Here is a 21,147-nt window from a genome sequence, read left to right on the forward strand (position 1 = left end):
AAAACTATGTTAAAGGCCCAGACCCATTTTCTCAGAGCAGGCAGTGAAAGGTGAGTTGAGAACTGAGTAGCAATACATTGATAGCTAGCCCAAGGTCTGGCAAGGATGTAAGATCAACAAACTTATCACTGACAGCAGTAAAATAGAGTCTTCCTAGGCCTACACGTCTTCATAGGTAAATTCAAACATGTAAAGAATTAAGGCCCACTCTTCATAAACTCTTTCAAAAAAGAAGAGGGAGCACACGCCAACTGATTCTATGAGGCCCTGTATCAAACCAAAGCTACCACAGGAAGAGAAAACGACAGAGCAATACCCCTCATGAAAGAGAAAGAAGGGGCACTTGTGGACAAACATCCCTCCCATTAAGGTCACGACATGGAGGTCACACACATCGCTTCCATTTATATCCCATGGACTAGAACTTTGTCCCTTGGTTACACCTAGCTGCAAGGGATGCTGTGTGGCCGTGGACCTGGCTAAAAATAAGGGATTTTATTAAAGGAAGAGGGGCGAGCAGGTGCTGGGAGACAGTCACTCACACTGAGGCCCAATGGCCTGACACCATTCCCTTCCCGGTCTCATTTCCCTCAGCCCCTTCTTATGTTCAGTCTGCTCGAGTCAGAGCAGGCTATTTTACCCTTCACAACAGTCAGGTTTCACAACGTCTCTCCTCTGTAGCTTTGCTCACACTCTACTGTGCCCTGGGATACTTCTTCTCCTCTCCGTGCTTTGGGAAGCTGGACTTTCCTTCACAGCCCACCCCACCTGCCTTCGCTTACAATGAGTCTTCCTCCCGGACTCCCATGGGCGCCTTCATCTGTGGCACACAGAGCGCTGTGCGCCTTGTCTCCTCACAGTTTCCACCGCTTTTCCATCCTAGTGAGAAGAGATAGATCCCATGTTCAAATCTGAGTTTCGTCATAAAAAAAAACACCCGCGAACTTCAACAAAGTACCTAAATGTCTCAAAGCCTTGGAATTACTAGGAAGATGATATTAATGCTCACTCTGCAGAGCTGGCATAAGGATTAAATGAGGTTACATGTGTAAAACTCCCCAAATGGTGCCAGGGACCAAAGTGGAGTCCCCCCTTCTCTGCCTCTGTCTACCCCAAATAGCAGTTCCCCTGAGATTAGGACATCCCTTCTTTTTCTTCCTCTTTATAAAGTGGTTGTCCAGTATCTGAGGGGCCTCAGAAAATATTTCTGGAATGTATTAATTCACTCGACACATTTTCTAAGCAATCACAATTTGTCAGGTATTCCTCTGCAGATATAGTGGTGAACATGTCAGAAAAATACCTAGGCTTTCTTTTTTTTAAGATTTATTTATTTTTATAGAGAGGGGGAGGGAGGGAGAAAGAGAGGAAGAGAAGCATCAATGTGTGATTGCCTCTCACATGCACCCCTCACTGGGTAACTGGCCTGCAACCCAGGTGTGTGCCCTGACTGGGAATCAAACTGGTGCCTCTTTGGTTCTCAGGCCGGTGCTCAATCCACTGAGCCACACCAGCCAGTGCAGAAAAATGCCTAGACATTCATACATACTCTAGAGAGGAGAAAAAAATGAACAACTAAACAAAATAAAAGAACATGTTGACTGTAAAAAATGTTAAGTATCATATTAAGTATCAGGAAGAAAACAGAATAGGGTGTTTGGCAGCGATGGACTGGCAATGAATGTGCAAGTGAATGAGTAGGTGAGTAGGTGGGTGCACAACTTTGTTGCTAAAATATGGCTCAGTCGGTCTAGGCTCTTCTGAGCTGCTATCCGAGGCTTGTGTGCGGGTCTCCTCTCCTCCTCCTCCCCAGGCCAGCTCAGCAAGGCTGGCAAGCAATTAATCGTGGTGAGCAGCCTGGTCAACAGGGGTTCGTACAGTATGGTGGTCCACAGTGCCAGTACAGGGTACAGCCAAAGAACCAAGTGCTCTCCTACCAGATTAGAACCCACCTCCCCTGTGCAAGTTTCAGGGCCTCTTCAGACCTGAGGAAAGAAAAAGCCCACACCACTGTAAGGTGCAGGGAGCACATGCCTCCAGCTCATCCCAGCACTTGAGTCACCTTCCAGTCCCCATAACTGTGTGCACCTGCTTCTGTGTGAACCCCAGCTTTGTGCCAGATCTGGTGCCAGATTCCCGGCATACATTCTCTCAGAGGCACACAGTTCCCGCTGTAAGCTGAGCCTTATCATCACCATTTTACCCTTGCGGTTCAGAACTGTAACTTAATTAACATGGAGTGTACTACTAAAATATACAATGTGGCAGGGTCCATTTTCAAAGCTTGCACTTTCTGCTACATTATACTGTGTACGTTTTTAGCATGAGTTTAGGGTGTCCACTCATGATTCCTAATGGGCCCAAAGCAGTTGTGCAGGTTTTCTTCTATTTCTTGCTACTGGCCCCAAGCCTGGGCCTGTCTGCCTCCCATTTTGGAGCTGCCTCCACCTACTCTTTTGCACTAAGACTGGTTGTAAAATGGGTCTCAGTCCCCCAACCACTACTTACCTCTGCTTGCTTCATCCAAAGTCAGGCGCCTTGGGTGTCAGAGGTCACGCTAATTCTTCCCAGAGAAATGGACTGAGGGTAATGACACAGTGAGCATGGGGCTGTCACTGAGCTTACAATGACCTACTGATCCATCCCTACAGTGAAATTCCTGATCTCTAGGCCATGGAACAGAGCATCTGGTCTCTGTATTTATTCTTGAGGTTGAGAGTCATCAGTCCCCTACCCCCAAACTTCCCTCTGACCCCACCGGAGTGGAGGCCTTTCGAACTGTTCCCAGGGGGAACAGTATCCCGTTAGCCCTGCCCACAGCTTTCTGCCTAATGGCCAGACCTTTGTTCATCCAGGATCAGTGTCACGGGCACTGCCTCCCTGCTTGGAAACAGGCAGTACTGGACTTTGCACTTGCTCTTCCCAAGCTGATGACATAACATATGACCATTTCAAAGACCTTGAGGTGCATGGCTTCAACCAAGAAGATACCTGGGATATACCTGCCATTTCAGTTTTTTAAGGCCATGTCCAACTGCTCTTGATCATTTTGTTAATCTTGTTCCTAACAAATAATTCTATTTGATGGGCAGAACCAATGATGTCAAAGACATCAGGAGTGAATCTGCTATGCTGAAAATATAAAAGCCTGAACAGAAAAGCCACTGTTTACATTTCAGGCATGTTGCATTAGAAAACATCAGTTGGGAAATAGTTTTTTAAAAACACCTAGTCATTGGATAGGGAAGAATTAGTAAATTGCTCCCTGCTTGCTTGATGAGATATAGCCTAAGTTTGGGAGTAGCCAGGAACATGTGATACCTGAGGCTGTTTACTTCTGTGGTGATCTAAAACGAGCGTCAGAAGCCGAGGAATTCAGAGGATGCTTTAGGTATTTCTGATGAACTGATATCTGTGAACTTCAGGAACTTAGGTTGAAATTCTTCTGTCTTCAAAAATAATGTTACATAGAAATTGATCTTTTTTTTTGATTAAAATAAGTTTTTATTTACTTTTTTAAAAAAGATATTTTACTGATTATACTATATGGTTGTGCCATTTTCCCCCCTTCACTCCTCTCCACCCTGCACACCCTCTCCCACCCACATTCTCCCCCTTTAGTTCATGTCTATGTGTCATAAGGTCTTTAGCTTCTACATTTCCCATACTATTCTTGCTCTCCCCCTATTTTCTACCTACCTTCTATGCTACTTATTCTCTGTACCTTTTCCCTCTCTCCTCCTCCCACTCCCCTGTTGCTAACCCTCCACGTGATCTCCGTTTCTGTGGCTCTGTTCCTGTTCTAGTTGGTTGCTTAGTTTGCTTTTGTTTTTGTTTTAGGTGTGGTTGTTAATAACTGTGAGTTTGCTGTCCTTTCACTATTCATATTTTTATCTTCTTTTTGTTAGATAAGTCCCTTTAAAATTTCATATAATAAGGGCTAAGTGATGATGAACTTCTTGAACTTGACCTGATCTGAGAAGCACTTTATCTGCCCCTCAATTCTATATTAAAGCTTTGCTGGATAGAGCAATCTTCGATGTAGGTCTTTGGATTTCATGACTTGGAATACTTCTTTCCAGCCCCTTCTCACCTGTAAGGTCTCTTTTGAGAAATCAGCTGACAGTCTGATGGGTACTCCTTTGTAGGTGACTGTCTTCTTATCTCTTGCTGCTTCTAGGATTCTCTCCTTCATTTTAATCTTCGCTAATGTGATTATGACGTGCCTTGGTGTGTTCCTCCTTGGGTCCAACTTCTTTGGGACTCTCTGAGCTTCCTGGATTTCCTGGAAGTCTATTTCCTTTGCCAGATTGGGGAAGTTCTCCTTTAGTATTTGTTCAAATAAGTTTTCCACTTGTCGCTCTTCCTCTTCCCCTTCTGGTACCCCTATAATTCGGATGTTGGAACGTTTAAAGATGTCCTGGAGGTTCCTAAGCCTCTCCTCATTTTTTGAATTCTTGTTTTTTTCATTCTTTTCTGGTTGGATGTTTCGTTCTTCCTTCTGGTCCCCTCCATTGATCTGAGTCCCAGTTTCCTTCCCATCACTATTGGTTTCCTGTTCATTTCCCTTCATTTCAATTAGTTTAGCCTTCATTTGTTCTTCTAATTTGTGACGAAAGTCAACCAGTTCTGTGAGCATCCTGATCATCAGTGTTTTGAACGGTGCATCTGATAGGTTGGCTATCTCTTTGTCACTTAGTTGTATTTGTTCTGGAGCTTTGATCTGTTCTTTTGTTTGAGCCATTTTTTTTTTTGTCTTGACACACTTGTTATGTAGAGAGAGGTGGAGCCTTAGGTGCTCACCTGGGCGGGGCAACTCAGTTGCTGGGTTGTGATGCTATGCGACGGGGAGAGGTCTGAGAGGGAATAATGGAGCTTGCTCTTCTCTGTGTTGGATTTTAGTCCCTTCTGCCATTTCCCACAAGCAAACTGCGCCCTTCTGGTGCTGATTCCAAGGTGCCTGGGCTCGTGTACATTCTAGGACTCTGTGGGTCTCTTCAATGAACTCTCCTGTGAGAGTGGGAGTCTCTCCTGGCACCTCAACCCCCACACATGTTTTTAATCGATGTTTTGAGGCTCTATTTCCCCACACTAGGGCCTGGGTTGTGCAGTTTGTCTCGCTCCCCAGTTTTGCCTGGTTTATCTGCCACAAATGTGGGACCTCCTGGTCTGCCAGTTGCCTTGTGCGCTGGAACCCTCCACAATCTGCCATCTCGCTGGGTCCGCCCGCTGCCACCCACCCCGCGCCTGAACCAGGTCTGGATCCCCCAGCCACCTCTTTGCCAGGACCTCTCTCTGCCCAGCTGCCCGACTCCACCCCTCCTACCTACCGGTCTGGATCAATATGTCTATTTTAATTCCTTGGTTGTCAGACTTCCATACAGTTCCATTTTCTGTCAATACTAGTTGTTTTTTTGTTTCTAAATTTTTGTCGTCCTTATTTTTGGTTGTGTGAGGAGGCACAGTGTGTATACCTACACCTTCATCTTGGCCAGAAGTCCCTCAAAATTGATTTTTATAGATTGTGAATTGGAATCAATTCCTTGTTAAAATGGTTGTATCTATCCTTGGCTGGTGTGGCTCTGTGGACTGAGTACTGGCCTGTGAATCAGAAGGTCGCTGGTTCAATTCCCAGTCAGGGCACATGCCTGGATTGCAGGCCAGGTCCCCAGTTGGGGGGCATGTGAGAGGCAACTGATCACCAGTGTTTCTCTTCCTCTCTTTCTCCCTCCCTCCCTCTCTCTCTAAAAATAAATAAATAACATCTTTCAAAAAACTGGTTGTATTTAAAGACCCTCAAAGGCAGTGGGTAAATAGCAACAGGCACAGTTAAAGCTGTTCTACCTTTAGTGCTTTCTCAGTTACCCTCCAATGTTTTTATTGTTTTTTACTGGTGGGCTGTAAAATCATGGTCACTTGGTTTAGCCCATATGTAACTTACTCCAGATTTTAGTAAAAATTATTTGGAATAAGTAAGCACCCACATTTTAAGTAGAAGCGTAAGGGACAACCCCTGGCATTGCTGAATGACCTGTTCTGTGCATTACAGCCACTGCTGCCTTAAGTTTGTGGCCATCTTACCTTTTCAAGACTCGTCAATATCTAAATGCTAGAAGTACGTGTAAACCTACAAAACATCTTTGTTCCCATTTGGCTTCTCTAGAGTCTCTACACTGTCAGTGCAAGGTTCTTATTCAGGCTGGCAGCTATAGTGTGTTAATTTCGATTTGCCTGAACTGAGAAGTCTGGTTGTCCTCACCCAGCACAAACTCTCACAGAGCTGGGGTTTTTCTGTTGGAAGTGTAATTTAAATACCTTGGAATATATAACCTTTAAAATTGAGTTTTATTTTACCCATTAAAAAAGTTAACATTGGTGAATGTGTCAAGGTCAAAGTTTGGTAGACCATAAAATTTTAGCCATTGGCCATAACTTGGGGGTCACGCAGAGGACATCTATTAAGTATTTCTTGCAGTCAGAAGTTGTGGGTCTGAAGGGCCATTATTGATCATAAGGCAGACCTCTACCCCTTTTGCGCAGTGGGGGCAACATGGGGAGTATCTCCAGAGGAATGGCTCCTGTGATCTTCTCTGAACTCAGAACGCTTGCTTCTTAAGCCCTTTTCCCCCAAACAGCTCATGGACAGGAGAGCTGAATACCAACTTGATGGCAGGAGCACTTGCTGAATGTTCAGCCCTTTCTGAACTTCATGCCATCCTTTCTGAACTACAGCCATCCTTCAGATCTGTCCTCACAGGAGAGAAGAGCTGTCAGTCCCTATATGTACGCCACCTTGTACCTCAAGCTTTCCTTTATTGAAGACTCTCCTTCCCTTCCTCAGAAACACCCAGTTTCTGTAAACCCTTGTCTGCAGAGTTCTATGTATTTATCTCCAACAGCGGCAGCGAAGGGCTTTGCATCTGTGTGCCCTCTGTGCCCTGCCTGGTAAATGTAAGCAGGGTTGACCTTGGGTTCTGTTGAGTGAAATGTAGATTTGATCCAGGTCTCTAGCTTCCCTGTTACTCCTGGCTGGGTATACACGCTCCTTCCTTCAGAGAGGAAGGTTTGGGCCTTGATAAGTCTTGACCAGTAGCTGGGAATTGGGCCGATATTCAGGGCACTGATATGCCTCGTTTTCCTGTACGGGCCAGGGCTTTTTGGTGCCGAAGTTACCTGAGGCCTTAGACTCCCAGGCTGAGCAGGCAGTATACTCCCTGCATATAAGCCACTCACTACATTCGACCTGCACCTACTATGCCAATTCCTTCCCCTTGCTGATCTCAGTGTTGAGGGGAACAACAGTACATAATCACGCCCAGCCTCTTTGACTAGGCAGGCCCATGCACCCGAAGGAACACACTGTCACTGACAACCACAGACTGTCCCACTCGGTGCCCTGATGCTAATTGTCCCAAACAGACCCAGCCCTGGGCATCCAGACTGCGGTCTTTTGGTGTTCCCGCTTCCGCGGTCCCCAGCGGATGAGAGCCGAGGGGAGGCGCAAGTTTCCCAGCCGGCGTGGTTAGGCCGCCGCGCGCCGGAAGTGGCGGCAGGAGCGGGAGCGCTGAGCTGTAGGCCGGCGGGGTAGCAGCCAGCAGCTGGGGGCGGGTCGTTGGTCATGTTTCCCTTCGGGCCAGGCAGCCCGGTAGGGGACCCGGCGGCCGGAGCCGGGGCTGAGGAGCCGGCACCCCACGAGGGACCAGCGGCAGCCGCCCGGCCTCTCCCTTCCTCGCCGGTACTGCCACCGCCTGGGGCTGTCGCAGCCCCTCCCCCGTCGCCGGGCGGGAGCCCTCACAGCCCCGGCAGCCCTTCGCTGTTCCCAGCCGCACGCGCTGGGGAGCCGGGGCAGTCTGGAGCCCTGGAGCCTGCCGCTTCCGCCCTGGGAGAGCCATCACGGTCTTCGCCACCGCGCCGAAGACCCGGGCCAGACTGCGGGGCCGGGAGCCGGGGCCGGCAGGTCCTCGGCACCGGCCCGGGCGGCCCGGGCGCCCGGCTCTTTGGGTGGCTGAGAGAGCGCAGCCTGGGCCGCGGGCTGTTCGTGGACCCGGCGCGGGACAATTTCCGCACCATGACTAACCTCTATGGCTCCATCCACCCCGCCGACTCAGTGTACCTCAGCACTCGCACCCACGGTGCCGTCTTCAACCTAGAGTACTCACCCGACGGGTAAGCGTGGTCCCTGGGAGGGCGGGTACCCCCCTCCGCCTAGCGCGGCTGCCCAGGGTTCGCTCGCTCGGCCCAGGCCGGGCTGTGCGGGTCCGTTTGGGGTCGCTGGCCTTCATCCCCAGGCACTTTCTGGAGTGCTCTGTCGCTGTCGAAGGTCCCATCCAAACCCTTGAGGTAGGCTCGCCTTCAGGACGCCCAGGCTCGGTCTAAGAGAACTGCCTAAAGCCTGCCGGCAGGGCTGTCAGAGCCAGTCCAGAACTGGGATTTTCTGGCACACAGTAAATGCTCTTTCCTTGTCCCCCTAGGCTTGAAGTTTTTCTCATCTAAGTTTGTGTCGAGGGTAGGAAGCCTGCAGGTGCCCTGTACCCTGTGCCTGACTTGCCGGGAGGGGGCAAGTGTGCATTCATTTGCTCCAGTAAGATGCGCAGAGGTGTCTTACGAAGTAGGGCATTTGTGAAGTTCCCGGGCTAGACTACGTGCTTTTGTTAAGGGGGTCCAGCCTTTTTCTGGCTGATTAAATATTTCATGTTTGTCCTTGATTTACTTTGGACCAATTTTCAAAAGATTATCTTTTTAAAACTTTGTTTTGTGAGTATACAAACAAGCTTCACAGCAATCAGTGGAAAAAAGTTCCACTAGGAGACAACATAATTAATATAACGCTTATCCAGTCAAGGGCTCTTGATTTCTAGTCATTGCTTAGTTATTCGTTCATTTCTCCATTCAGCAAATAACTGTTGACCACTGGTGTGTTCCAGATGCAGAACCAGTTAATGGCACCACTTTCATTGAGCTTGAAACCAGTTGGTTCAACCCAATGTTGATAGCCATACCGAATAATTCGTAATGTGTATTTACGAATTGAGAATAGGGTGTTTGAGGTTTTCCTGAGGAAGGGACACTTAACGAAGATCAGAGAAATGAGTAGAAGATAAGTTAGTCGAGGCAGGATTGAGTATGGGATAGAAGTAATTCCGAAGGAGGAACTGGCGATTCAAAGGACTGGCGAGGAGGGGCGGCATATCACATCAGAGGAGATAGATTAGCAAAACAAGCAGAAACATACACTAAAGAAAGACCTAAAATATTCTGACGGAGGAGCAAAGCAGCAGAATCCGGAATCACAGTGAACAGGGGCAACCTATTTCCATTTCACTGATGCAGCTTCTTAACTACACTTGGTGCTGGGATCTCCTTATCTCAGTTGGGTGGAACTTACAGTAGTGAATGTTCATTGATCACATATAGGGAAAATTAATGAGAGAAACTATTTTGCTGAGGTCTATTCACAGAACTTCCTCTCTACTCTCTTTTAACCAAGCCCTATTCTTAAGACTCCTCCCAAAACACTGTGAGTCTGTTCCTCATAAACATTCAGCTCCTCTCTTCCTTACCTCCTGCCTATTCTGTCAACCTTCAGAAGTAGCAGTTTGTGTTCTTTGCGGGTGAGAGTATAGGTAGAGAGTGAGAGGGATAGAATGAGTTATGATGAAGAAGTTCCATTGCCCAGTGATATTAGAATGAGAAATATATTACTGATAGTTCTTGTTTGAATCTGGACTATATTTTCCCATAGAAATATTTATGTAAAAGGTGGTTAGGTACTCTAATACTTAAAATAATCCACTAATCTTTTAATCTCCCAGTTAATATATACTTATTATAGAAAACCTGGGCAATCAATGAAAAAAAGAAGGTAAACAAAACTTAGGATCCCAGAGATTAATTGGATATCCAAGGAAATTTTTCTTTATGTATGTTTATTTTAATATAAACATGGGAACATGCTGTTTTGTAGCCTGCGTTTTTTGAAAAAGATTTTATTTATTTATCTTTAGAGGGGAAGGGAAGGAGAGAGGGAGAGAAACATCAATGTGTGGTTGCCTCTCATATGGCCCCCACTGGGGACCTGGCCTGCAACCCAGGCATGTGCCCTGACTGGGAAATGAACTAGCAACCCTTTGGTACGCAGCCCGCGCTCAATCCACCGAGCTACAGCAGCCAGAGCAAAACCTGCTTTTTTTATACAGTATATTGTAAATTACCTATGTTAATACATCTATTTATTTCTGTATTTTAAAAAATTTGCGTTAGTTTAAGTAAAACCTGTATAAACAAATATTTTAGATTTATGTCCTTATGGTAAATCCCTGAAATGAACTAAAGGTTATGAAAACTTTAGATACCTGTTATTAAATTGTTCTCTTTGAAGATGGTACCAGTTCTCAATTCTGTCAGACGCATAGGAAAGTGTCTGTCTCCCACACCCCTGCAAACACTGCAAACACTGCATAGAGCTGTTCTTTTTCATCTGTGTCAAGGTGAAAGGTGGAAATAGTTCAGTGTTTTAATTTTTTAGTATCTTGCTACATGTACTAGTATAACCCAAGTTTTTATGGGACTGAGAGTAACTTAGGAAGAAAATGACCTGTCTGTGTTAAATGAGCTAATTTCTTATACCCTTCACTTACCGGAGTTAAATCACCTCACTGAGTACCATAACCACTGTCACTTACAAGGACTTCTCAGTACAGAGAAGCAGAGGTGACACGAAGGTACTGATTAAAGTTATAAATTTAATAGAGACTGGACTAGAGTTTGGCAGTAAAAAATAAATGAAAGGATACATAGATTAGAAGGTAATTTCTAAAGAAATCCAAAAATGTTTTAAGCGGTAGCAGTATTGTCAAAATAAGTGTATTACCTCCTAAGATGACAATTTGAAAAAGGACATTTGATAAGATTAATAGATAGATAATAATACATGGGACTGTCTCAAACACGTCCTCTCTGAAGAAGACATTATTAGGCACTGCTGAAGAGAGAATTAATGTATTGGAAAATAGAAGTGAAGAAATTATCCAAAATGTAGATAAGAAACACAGTGGTTGAAAATATGAAGAAGGTTTAGTGACATGATAGAGAGAAAAAGCTTACCATATATTTGGTTAATTCCTGGAGAAAATGAGACATTGAATAGATAAGATAAGGGGTCAAAAGCCTATTTGAAGAGGTAATAGCTGAGAACTTTCCAGTATTGAAAAAAAGCACTAAGCCAGGATTTAAGAAGCCCAGCACTCCTAAGTAGGAATCCTCCCGAGACATGTAACGAAACTGCAGGACAACGAATGTAAAAATCTTGAAATCTAGAAAAAAAGACCTTCAAAACAGTAGCTATAAAGGCAATTAGACAAAAATAATAGTGTAAATCAGAGGGCAGTAGTGATTATTTTTAGGATGCTGGGGAAAAAACCCTGCCAATTTAGATGAATTAAGATGAAATAAATGCCATTTACATAAGCAAAGCTGAGTGAGTTTGCTACCACACCTTTAATAATGGAATTCTAAGTTCAGAGAGAATAAAATGTTTCCAAATGGAAGGTCTGAGATAGTAGAAGGAATGAAGAACAAAGAAAATGGAAAATATGTATGTAAAAATAATTTTGTCTTTTGGGATTAACAAAGGTAGAACTAAAATAGACAATAATAGCATACGTTATGAAGGAATGTTCTAAATTTCTTATGTTTTTTGGAGGGAGAATTATATTAACTTTTGGCTTTAATAAGTTTAGTGTAAATTGTAAAATTTTCAAGGCAACCACCAAAAGAGAAGACAAATTATTTCTAGACTAGTAGAAGAAAAATATGGAATAAAACTATTCTGAAAGGAAATAAGAAAGGGAAAGAAAAAATAGAAAAGGTATAATAAATAAAAAGCACAAAGAATGGCTAAAATTAAAGCCATACTACTAATCAATAATAAATGTGGAGGTACTAAATGTTCAAAAGGATAGAGAAAAATTATTCAAACATTCCAAACAAGAAATCTGGTGGGCTTTATTAATGTCATCCAAAATAGGCTTTAAGGGAAAAAGTTCTAGAAATGGGAGGTCACTTAAGGAAGAAGCTCCATTCACCTGGAAGATAAAACAGTTCTAAACTTGAATGATTCTTTTAGATTTAAAATATATACATCTAAAATTGTTTACTTCAAGGAGAAAACAGATTTATCATAGGGGAAGATTTTCATATACATCGTAGTATACTTCGATCAGTTTAATCGAACAAACACAAACATAAGAAGGAACAGATATAAACAACACTATTTAAAACCTTGCTGTAAAGGGCATATGTAGAAGGCTGCATTTAGGTCTGCTACTGAGCTAGTACCCATTGATTCAGCTATACCACTTGTTATAATATTGATATATGTCCATAGTAGTTGAATGGTCACTGCCCCAAGCCCACTGACTGCCCTTCTAATGCTTCAGCACCTTCCATGGGACCTCCCAGAATAATCCTTTACCTAGTAACTAAAGAATTCAGAACTGGCACAGCAAGCTGCCAACAAACATCTCACTGGAGAGCTATCAACATCCATTCTAACTGCTCTTCACCCATGCCAGGTACTCTCCCCCACACAGAAAACAGATTCATAGGTAAATGCCCGTTGGCTTCTCTTAGTGTGGGGCTGCATGCTTTTATCAGGAGCTCTCCCACTTTCACTTGGTCACTTGTGAGAAATGCAGCCCCTGGGAGAGACAGAGAAATGAAGAGAGCAGTCAGATGAGAGTAACAGCACCGTTGCAGGCACCACCCAAACATGAACTCTTGGCATGCCGTGCACTTCCACAGCAGGGGAGAATCTGCAGCAGCTGAGTGAGGAATGGTGTGTGGGTAAATGACTTCTGGGATGCAGATTCCTAATTTTATTATTCCTATTGAATTTTACCATTATTTAGTGGGATAATTTTGCTAAAACTCACTGAATATCAGCCCACCATGGGCATTGATAACACTCATTAATGAAAATGGCTACCACATAAGTTTCTATACTAGATACGTTTCATTGAGTGAACTGAGAGGCAGAAAGGTCATATACAAAGGATTTGTACCCTGGCTTATGCTCATAACTGCCATATTACATTGCCTCTCAACTGGGATGAGGGATTAAGTTTGATATAATTAAATATGATATATCAGTAAATTACTTTTGTAGCTTAGTTATGAATATTATCGAATACATATTGAGTACACAAAGTTAGCAGCATTATAAAGACTAAAAAATAATTTAATATGCTTACTGTAAATTCAGCAGAACTTAAAAAGGGGATTCATCCCCATGAATTTTGTTGATGTTACTAGTGATTTTTTAAAAAATACTTATCAAGACTACAAATTAAGCCCTAGCTGGTGTGGCTCAGTGGATTGAGCACCAGTCTGCAAACAAAGGGTTTCCGGTTCGATTCCCATCAGGACATATGCCTGGGTTCTGGGCCAGGTCCCCAGTAGAGGGCACATGAAAGCCAACCACACATTGCTGTTTCTTTCCCTCCCTTTGCCTCTCTAAAAAAATAAATAAATAAAATATTTAAAACAAAATAAGATTACAAGTTATGTAATGACTACCTGTTTAATGTGGAAATTTAATGTGGAAATTCCTGGAGGGGCTTTATGCAATTTTCTTTGTCCATGGTTTAGACAGGGGCATCTGCATCAAACAAGATTGTGGCTACAATTTCCAAAAATTAATAAATGATTGGAAGTTATTAGAATAATTTGATAAACAATTTGAGTTACAACTAATATCATTTGGCAAATATTTTTATAACTTATAGGTTAGTTTATTAAGACAGTGTTTTACATTTTATTCATGTTAATTTATATTACTAGTGAATGTTTAACATTTCTGAATATCACACTTGACTTTATATAACAGCTACCTCTTTTTTTTTTAATAACACACAAGGAAAATTTACAAAGTTTTCACTTAAAAGATCACATATTTCAAAAGAAGGGCCAAGGAAGAAATAACAATGGAAATTAGAAATAGGTAGAACTAAATGATAATGGAAATACCACATGTCTCAAAACTTGGGGGATATAGATAAGTAAAATAGTTCTTAATAGGAAGTCATAGACTTTAATAAACTGGAAAGGAAGACAAGGAAAATTAATGAGCTAAGTATCCATCTCAAGAAAAAGAGCCCTGGCTAGTGTAGTTCAGTGATTGAATGCTAGCAAAACAAAGGGTCACTAGTTTGATTCCCAGTCAAGCCAAGCTGTGAATCTATGCTGGTTGCTGGTAGTGCTAGGCCTGGGGCTCACAGAGGCCAGCTGTTCCTCATTTGATAGGGTTTAGGAAGTTGTGAAGCCTGAGCTAAGATCAGCCATTTATATGGAAAAGCAGTTTTGGTGGGCCCAAGTTGGGTGGGGTGGAGTCTCAGGGGATCTCCACTGCAGGGCAAACAATGTTAGCCAGGCTGATGGACTCTCAGAAATGGTACCAGCTTGCTGACTCTGGGGGGAGGGTTCAGAAAAGGGACAATGGCCTGTGCTTGCCTTGATGCCAGCCATTTCAGTTCCTCTCTGAATGCCTCTGGTGCCTTTCAAGCTGCCACCCTGGTGCTGGAGCTCAGAGGGAGGGAGGGAGTCTGAGTAGGTGAATCCATGTATGTGTGGGTTCTTTAAGAGGAATTCTTGGGACTCTAGCAGTTTCTTCCACTAACTCAGTCCCTGCTGGTTTTTGCAGGCAGAAGTTGTGGGGACTTACCTTCCTGGCACTGGGACCCTGAGCTGGGGGGCCTGTTGTAGGGCAGAGATTCCTCTCTCCCACGTTATCCCCCCTGAATTTTTATCCCCCACGCGTGGATGTGGGACCAGCCAGTTCTGAATCTTCTCCCCTCCTATCAGTCTGAATGGATGTGGGTTTTTTAATTCTGTTCAATGGAAGTTGTCAGACTTCCACTCAACTCAGTTTCTGACTGAGTGATGGTTCTTTTGTATTTCAGTTGTAATTTTGATTTGATTGTGGGAGCAGGTGAGCCGTGACTGCCTATGCTGCCATCTTGACTGGAAGTCTGGAAAGGTTTATTTAGTAGCCTTTTTTCCTCTCTAACTTTATCTAAAAAGGGTTTTTTAGTACAAAAGTTTGACTATTTGAAATTCTCTATGATGCACTTTTGGCTTAAGTGTACAGAATTCCACTTGTTATTAGAACTATAAATTTGGGAAGACCTGAAGTTTCAAAGACTCAGGATTTCATTGACTAGATCTCAATTTGAAAGAGCAGTGCCCAAAGAAAACTAGACTTAATCAAAATCAATAAACGACAGTGGATTTTCAGAAATTAAAGTGGGGCTTGTAAAAGGTTTATGAAAATAGAACTTTTAATAGGAATGGTTGAAACTAGAGACGATAGAAAAATACTAAAAACACCATAATGAAAAGATTGTTTGACTATATTTAATGGGTAGGATATATACCAGATCTTTTCAGTGCATTTTAGTAGGTACTGATACAGAAATACATAATCCTGTGGTGTAAGATTTTTTTCCTCTGAGTTGTCTCGTATGCATGCTTTTCTGCACTCAACCTTTCTCATTTAAAAACATGTTTTGGTGTTCTTCTAAATATCCTATCCATATAAAGCTATCCCTTTCTTTTCAAAAGTTCCATATTGCAAAGTATTATGTACCATGACTTATGTAATCAGTCATTCCTTCTTTTGTGTGCATTAAGCTTTCTTTCCATTTTTTCTTATAATTAAGCATATATTCTTTGTATTTATGAATGATTGTGTCTAAGTAGAATACTCAGAAAAAATTGCTGAGTCATAAGGTATGCACATTTAAAATTTTGATAGATAGTGGTACTCTCCAAACATAAACTGTACCAGTTATACTCCACCATAATATATATGAGAGTACCATTTTCTGCTAAGCCAGTAGTGGATTGTGTCAATATTTTAAATATTTGCTACTAACATGGGCAAAAAGAAGTTATTCACTTAAAGTTTGTGCAAATATAAATAAATGAGTGTCAATAACCAGAGAATGCTAGAAAACTAAACAAATGTGTCATTTGCTTCCAGGTCAGTGCTGACAGTTGCCTGTGAACAGACTGAAGTTCTGCTGTTTGACCCTATATCATCAAAGCACATAAAGACACTTTCTGAAGCTCATGAAGACTGTGTAAATAATATCAGGTCAGTATTATGGTGAAAAGGGGAACTTTATTAGTGTGACCCAGAATACTCTGTTTTGGAATTTTGTGAACATGTGTAATGCCTTGTCTAGCAATGCTGGATGGTAACTCATTTGTGAATTGTGAATCTTACCCCTTGTGAACCTTAGCCCTTCAATTATGAAAGTTACTGTTAACTTTTCTGAATTGGAATCTTTCTAAAATGCATTTTCACTTTCATATGATTTTCTTTTTCTTTTCATATATTAGGGTCATCGTTATGAACCTCAGCCAGTATTACAATAGTCTTGTAATGCTTTTAGACTAATGGTCTGTGTAGATTATGGCCATCCTGTTACTAAGCCTATCTCACCACCACCCCCAAAACTCACACTATTGAGGGGAAAAGGCACATTTGCACAGAGAACTTCTTTATAGCATTGTTGGAAGCTCTTATTTAGTAGCCTTTTTCCCTCTCCAACTTTATCTAAAAAGGGTTTTTTTAGTACAAAAGTTTGACTATTTGAAATTCTCTATGATGCACTTTTGGCCTTAAATTAAATTCTCAGTGATGTGGGAAGTAGATAATAGTTGAACATCTTGGTGGATTAATATGCAGTCATTAAAATGATGGTCACAAAGACTACATGTCAACATAGATAGGTGCTTGGGATAATATAGGTTAAAATCATGATAAAAATTGTTCAAATATGACATGATGCAGAATAACAGATTAGAAGGAAGAATTTTAAAATGCTAACAATGGATGAGTTAGAATAGATGGATTATGAGTAGTTCTCTTTTTTTTTTTTGCTCAGCAGTGTTACACATTTCACATACTGTTTTCTAAATCTTATTCAAAGATAATATTCTTATAATGATTACTTTTAATTTTCAAAGAATGAGAAATGTGGAAATACTTCTAGTCAAGATGACATACTGAGCTTTAATGTAACCCCTGTGCTCCAAACACATAGAACAAAAGATTAAACAGCACAAAAGATACACCCAGGCTTAGAAATAGCAGTAAACCCTTTGTGGGCCACAAGTTGAACACAGACACAAAGACACCAGCTGGGTGTAACCCAGAAGCCCACTGGGCCTCAGCCTGGCACCGACATGCAGTCATTTGGCTCCTGTCAGGAATCAAAAGTGCTGCCATGCTTCATGCGGGGCAGAAGCCAGAACTACCACATAGAGCCAGGGGTTCGATTAGAATGTCTGTCCCATTTGTGAAAGGCTGAAAAGTGGAAAAAGCTATTAACTACCCGGGGCTGTAGATTTTAGCTAATCCAGACACAGACTCATGACATGGAATTGATGAAGCCATTAATGAGTCAGTGACTGAGTATATATGTGTAGAACTCCAATATCATCATGAAACTAGAGGCCTTAATGTCGTTATAAGGACTAATTGTGGATTACAGGTTCATAAATCCAAGCAGGAAAAACCATAACATCATTAAATAGGAAGAAAGAGAGAAAAAAATTAAAAACCCTTGCTACTGAAAGTGAATCTACAACCAAAATTCCAAAACTCATGAAGACATCTGATATTAATGTCATAACAAAATCAGTGATCAGAATAGGCATTTTCTCTGGATGAAATTAATTTTATGGAGTAGTCCAACAAAAACTTTATTTTTAAAAATAAATTATTTTATTTATTCTTTTTGACTAGGTAATACATGCACGTGGTACAAAATTCAAAGATACAAAAGGGTAAACAGTAAAAAGTAAGTCTGTCTCCCACCTCTGTCCCCTCGCCACCCAGTTCTCCTTCCCAGAGGCAACCACTATTACCAATATCGTGCTATCTTTTCTGAGATAGTTTGTGCATGTACAAGCACATACACACACATACATACAATTTTATATAAATGGTAGCATTCTACACATACTAGTATGTACCTTGGCCTTTTTACTTCATAGCATATTTAGAAATCATTCCATGTTAGCATCCATGGGATGATCTTATTCTTTTTAACGGCTGCATAGTATTCCATTGATTGGAAGAAACTTGAAAGCATTTTTAGGATGCTCAGAGAAATAAGGGATACTTTCCATTTAAAGAGAGCTCAAAAATTATAAAACAAAAGAAATACACAAGAACAGGTTAATGTGGAAATGAACTAACTAGAAATCTTTGTAGTTGGTATGTAAAAAACTCACTAGATGGGATAAATTCACCCTTTATACCACTGATGGCAGAATTAATGAGTTAGAAAATAGTACTAAAATATTTATCCAGAACATAGAAAAAAATATATAAATATGAAAGTTAGAAAACAAAGAGGATTAATTGAGAAACTCCAGAAAACGTATAAGAATTCCAAAAAAAATTAAAAAGATGCAGAGTGATGGAGAACTAAGTTTTGAATACACAGAGGGACACACAGGCTGAGAACTGTTAGCACTGAAGAAGGACCTGAGTCATACCATCATGAGTAAACTTAAGAATGTCAAGTAGTTTAAACAAAGAAAAATGGACATCTAGACAGGTTGTGGTGAAACTAGAATATCAAAGATAAAGAGAAAAATCTTAAAAGCCACCAAAGTTGGAAGCCAGGTGACCTACAGAGGTATGAAAATTAAATTAGCAGAAGGTTTCTCATCAGCAACAGTTGATGCCAGAAGAAAATGGAGTATCTTAAATACTAAGGCAATACCTTATCATATCCAAGTAAACTGTTATTTTAGAATGAGGACTTTAATGAGGTGAAAGGATAAATATTATTAATTGTTAATAGCAAAAAGATAATTCAGGGATGGGGGGTACATTTAAAACAAAATTAAAATTCTAGATTAGTACCATCCAATAAAATTACAATTCTGGCTCCACGTGTAACTTAAAATTCTAGTTGTATTGAAAAAGGAAAGAGAAGCATTTGGAATAAATTTTTAATGCATTTTAGCCCTGGCTGGTGCAGCTCAGTGGATTGAGCGCAGGCCTGTGAACTAAGGGATCGCGGTTTGATTCCCAGTCAGGGCACATGCCTGGGTTGCAGGCCAATTCTCAGCAGGGGACACATGAGAGGCAACCATACATTGATATTTCTCTCCCTCTCTCCTTCCCCTCCCCTCTAAAGATAAATGAATAAAATTTAAAAAAAAAGAAAAAAAATAGTGCATTTTATTTAACCCAGTATGTCTAAAATATTTCAGAATGTCATCAGTATAAAATTTATTGAGACACTCCACCTATATTTTTTCATGCTACATCCTCAAAATCCAGTATGTATTTTATACTTATGCTACATCTCACTTCAGACTGGCTGCATATCAAGGATTCAACAGCCACATGTGACTTATGGCTACCAAATAGACAATATAGTTGTGGAGAGTAACAGAAAATGGGTTGTATGTATAGGGTTGTTTTGTTCAGTGGGAAAGTATAACATGGTGAGGTCTCTGTCATGTTCAGGAAGAGAGAAATATAAAGAATCTGAAATCAGACTCTTTCAGAACAATGTATAATTAAATGTATACAATAAAAACTAAACTAAAAGTAATTATAGTAATAAGAATACAGTTTACAGCTTTCAAACCAACAGAAGAGGAGGGGGAAGAGAATATTGAAAACTTGCTCAATTCAAAAGACAGGAAAGCTTAAAACAGTACATAAATAAAGGAAAGGAAAGATATAGTAAATAGAAAATAAGAAGTAAAAATAGTTCCAAATACTGTGTAGTTCACAGTAAGTATAAATGGATTGATATTTATTAAAAGACAGAGACAGCAATTTGAATGAAAAACGAAATTATTACATACTCTATAGAGATAGCAAAACTAAGACTGCCCAAAAATGGAAAAAGATAACTGATGTAGGTTATCATTATTGGACAGATGGAAGACCAAAGTCTTTAATAAGAATAAAATGCAATAGCATATATTAAAAGAGAAAAATGCACCAAGAAGGTATGTAATCATTAATTTCTATGCAACTTGAAATATATGTGTACAAAGCAAAGATGGAATGATAAGGAATTATAAGTCTACAGTCATGCTGTGAGATTTTAATACAGTTTTGTCCAAAACTAGTCAATCAAGCAGATAAAAATTAGGGTATAGAAAATAAACTAGAAATGCTACATGAAATTTTAAATATATATATATATATATTTTTAGTATATAGTTGATCTGATAAGAAAGGAAGAAATCTAAGGCCAAAAATGAAGTGGAAGTGGGAATGCAAGAAAATAAACTGGCATTCAAGCTGTGTTTTACCATGGAGGCATCGGCCAAATGCTGGCGACCTTGAATTTTTGTTTTGACGTGTATGAGGAGTACAGAGGACAGGAGAGTTAATTCCGTGGTCTGTTGAGGGTGAGGAGGCTAGTAGAAAACTCTGCAGAAGGTGGGACTCCAAAGGGTTATACTTTTAGCGTAAAGGTGATCTAGAAATAACCCCGTGTTCATGTAGACTGTGGCATTGGGTAGGAGGATGTAAAAAAAAAATCTCTGTGAATTTCTAACCACAAGCCAGCCCTCATGCATGAGTGGAGCCTAAATTCCCAGTGCCAAATGTTCTGAAAACAAATGCAGATCTTCTCTGGAGAAGACAACTCAGTACCATAAATAGGTCAGTTCTTCCCAAATTAGTCCATATATTTAGTGCTGTTTTAATCAAAATATCAAAAGTTTTCTAACTTAATTTTAAAGTTCATGTTGAACAGCAAAGTGCCAAGAATATTGGGCAGTGTTCGGAAGAGGACTACGATGAGGTGGGTACCCGCCTCTCCAGACACCGAGTGGAGCCTCGGGACAGGGGTAGGTTAAGTGACCGACGAATGCAGTGGAGCTTCCAGAAACTAGACATATGGTAGCAGGGGCGTTACAGTCAGTGTGAGGGCGGGAGTGCGGAAACAGAGAATTGGCTATGTATGTGAAAAAATAAAAGTGGATTTCGATCTCATACCATAACTAAAAGTAACTGCCAGTTGAAGACTTAATTATAAAAGCAAACATTTAAAGCTTTAGAAGAAATATAGAATGTATTTATGTTGTTAAGTATGA

At 41.2% G+C, this 21,147-nt stretch overlaps 1 protein-coding gene across 1 annotated transcript in view; it reads left to right on the forward strand.

The window, feature by feature from the left end:
* Window positions 1–7,525: 7,525 nt before the first annotated feature.
* DCAF10 (DDB1 and CUL4 associated factor 10) overlaps window positions 7,526–21,147 on the forward strand; it is a 36,934-nt gene continuing 23,312 nt past the window's right edge. Inside the window, exons 1-2 of the mRNA XM_037035718.1 lie at window positions 7,526–8,166; window positions 16,040–16,153. Of these exons, the coding sequence (XP_036891613.1) occupies window positions 7,619–8,166; window positions 16,040–16,153 (662 nt within the window). The 5' untranslated portion in view covers window positions 7,526–7,618. The remainder of the gene's footprint in view (window positions 8,167–16,039; window positions 16,154–21,147) is intronic.

The sequence above is a fragment of the Sturnira hondurensis genome, unplaced genomic scaffold, assembly GCF_014824575.4.
Source record: "Sturnira hondurensis isolate 20B ecotype Veracruz unplaced genomic scaffold, ASM1482457v3 Scaffold0022566, whole genome shotgun sequence".
In the NCBI taxonomy this organism is placed as follows: Eukaryota; Metazoa; Chordata; class Mammalia; order Chiroptera; family Phyllostomidae; genus Sturnira; species Sturnira hondurensis.